Consider the following 3,060-nt stretch of genomic DNA (forward strand, 5'->3'; position numbering starts at 1 on the left):
AATAAATAAAATAATAAAAATTTTGTTGCTAATAGATAATAGAAATTTAAAATACATACAATAATACGAGTGTTGTTGTAATTAATAAATAATGCTTAAGAAAGAGGTAGGGGTATGTGTATTTACCACAGACAAACAGAAAAAAATATGTCTGTACGTTAAATTTGTATCACATCGATGTTTGATTAATTTATATAGTTTCATAATATTTTTCAAATCAAACCTGAAATAAAAATATTTATCCTATAGTACATTTTAGCAAACCAAATTAATCTAGTTTGAAGTCATAGAAGAATTTAAGGATATTTTTGAGTATTTATTTTGAATTCATAATTAATTTTGAGTTGAAATAATTTTTAGTAGTTTTTGTAGGATTGCATGTAATTGAGAGTTAAACTCAAAAAATTAATTTTTTTTATAATAATCAAAAGGCAAATGAGGCACTTGGTGTCTCAATGTTTATAGAGTGGTTCATGTGATAGTGAGACAATTAAGTATATTGTCCACATTTTGAGAGTAATAATATATATATATATTGCTTTTCTTTTTCGAATAGGTAGTGATAAAAAAATAGTTAAAGATAAATTAGGAATGATAAATATACAAAATAATTAAAAAATTCAAACATAAATTTCATTACTTTAGAATTGTTTCTATTCCAAATTAATTTTGATCAAATTTCATCCAAAGAGGCGCTTACTATTTTTTCTCTAAATGTCATATTTGTAATTTCCTCTAATCTTGGTGGCAACTACCTATCCCCCCAACCATGCAGTTCCTAAAAAAAATAACATTACTTTGAACGGTCTTAATGCAGGTAGTTTCAGCCAATAGATTCACTCTCACGGATTCCTTGAACCAAACCTGCCGCTGATTGTTTCTCTCTCTCTCTCTCTCTCTCTCTCTCTCTCCAGTCTTCCATTCCAATTAACAAACCGTTTCTTCCTCCTCCTAACCTCCTTGTATATAAAACCATCTCTTCCCACTTTCTTTTCCACTCCCTCTTCCTCTCTTGCCCCAAACAAACTAAACTAAACTAAACCATTAACAAACACACCTCAGTAAGAAACCCTAATTATAAATTCATGTGCTCCTCCGGTTCTACCAGCAGTGCACCAAGACCTTCCTACTTGGAACAAGCCCACGGCTTGGCTTCCTTAAAAGACATGGATAGGTGTCATAACCGTGCCAACAACTTTGTCTCAAGGTCCATGACCATGGGTTACGCCACCTCCTACAACAGAACCAGTTTAAGGAACAACAACAACGTTTCGGTTTCTTCACCAAGATCTGGGAGATTCTACGACGCCAGATTCGAAGATCAACAACACCCCCACTTCCTCTCCGCTTGTTTTCTCTGCAAAAAACCACTCGGGGACAATAGAGACATCTTCATGTATAGGTCAGATCAGCCACCCACAACAACGCAAAAATTCATAAAAAAAACTTTCTTTATGTTTTTTAAAGAGACCCTTTTGGTTATGAATTATAGATCTGATGTGGGCTTGAATTGTTTGTTTGTTGCAGAGGGGACACGCCATTTTGTAGCGAAGAGTGTAGGCAAGAGCAGATTGAGATAGACGAAGCCAAAGAGAAGAATAGGAACCTTTCTTCATCGATGAAGGCTTTGAGGAACAAGGAGCAGAGAAATAATAATAGATCCACGTCGCCAAACAAGGCGCAACAAGATTACTCGTTCCGTACGGGGGCAGTTGCGGCGGCGTAGGCGGTACAAGTACAACATAGGATTTCTCGAGATCTCTCGAGGAACCAACAAATTAACGAACGGAACTGAGGACAGTGTTTCCGGAAAAGGAAAGAAAACAGTTTTAGAAAAGAAGAAAAAAAAAGTGTAACCGAAAAGGAAAGTAACAAAGGGAAGTTAAGTGGCGAGCTTTGGTTTACTTTTTTTTTTCTTTCCACCAACAAAGGGTCTCAAGAGAGAACAGGGAAATTTTTGTGAATGTAGCTGTAAATGGTATACGTGTGGAAAAGTGTGTGTGCTTACAACAGTGGGTGATCCTCTCTGCCAAATGACTCAGATTTTCGGGTTTGCCTTTTCTTCTTTCTTTCTTTTTTATGGGAATCAAATTTGGTTTTGTTTCCTTTTGTATATTACCCTACCTCGTTGAGTTATAATGGTTGTGCCAATAGTTTCAGTTTTTTCAAAACAAGGAAACTGAATACAATGGAAATTTTCTCAACTTCGGCCTTTCTCCGATGTTCTTTATCCTTTTTTCTGGGATTTTAATTTTTGTGTTAATTGGGTCTTCTTTGATTTTAATTAGGTTAGATGACTTGGCCGTCTCTTTACCGGGTCTTTTTTTATTTCCAAAACATTAGGTCTCTATTAGGTTTATTTTTCTGATATAACCTCGATCAAAATTGTTTTATTTAAAGTTGTCATAACATATGGGGATAAATAAATTTTTAAATGTACTTTTTTCATTCTCAAGAATTATAATTTTCGGATATAGCCCCTAAGGATATATGTTCGGTTGGATAGATTTGTGTGTGTGTGTGTGAACATTCGGTTGTGTAGATGGAAAAAAATAAAAGAAAAGTTTAAAATTTAAATTAGCAAAATAGTAGAAAGAAGAAATTGTTTGAATTTTTGTTTTTAAAAGTTAGTTTTTTTTTTACTTTGACTAAACAGAAGAAGCAAACACCCTTATCTATATTTTTTATTTTCTTTCCACTCAAGTAAATGTATTATAAAAGTTTAATAGATACGTACTAGTAATTTTTTTTAGACTTTATGAATTATTTTAAAGTAATTATTATATATAAAAGTTAATAAATTTATTATTATTTATTAGTAATGATTTGTGATTGAAAAATAATATTATAAAGTTATATAATCAATATATTATTTGTTGATAAACGGTTAGGTTTTATTTAAGGTTATAGATTTAATTCTTTCTATAACTAAAGAAATATGTTAACTTTCTTTCTTAAAAAATAAAGTATTACATTATTTTTTAAGTTTAATGGTTTTTCACTTTTACATTTTCATACCATCATAAATTATTAATGATATAACATTTAAGTAATTATTAT

The 3,060-nt window shown here is 31.6% G+C and overlaps 1 protein-coding gene across 1 annotated transcript; it reads left to right on the forward strand.

Annotated features, from left to right (window-relative positions):
* The first annotated feature begins 840 nt into the window (after positions 1-840).
* LOC100500459 (FCS-like zinc-finger domain-containing protein) lies at positions 841-2,212 on the forward strand. Its single transcript, NM_001369253.1, has 2 exons — positions 841-1,402; positions 1,528-2,212. The coding sequence occupies exons 1-2, from the start codon at positions 1,086-1,088 to the stop codon at positions 1,724-1,726; spliced, it is 516 nt and encodes a 171-aa protein (NP_001356182.1). The 5' UTR covers positions 841-1,085; the 3' UTR covers positions 1,727-2,212.
* Positions 2,213-3,060: the final 848 nt, after the last annotated feature.

The sequence above is a fragment of the Glycine max genome, chromosome 5 (assembly GCF_000004515.6).
Source record: "Glycine max cultivar Williams 82 chromosome 5, Glycine_max_v4.0, whole genome shotgun sequence".
Taxonomy (NCBI): Eukaryota; Viridiplantae; Streptophyta; class Magnoliopsida; order Fabales; family Fabaceae; genus Glycine; species Glycine max.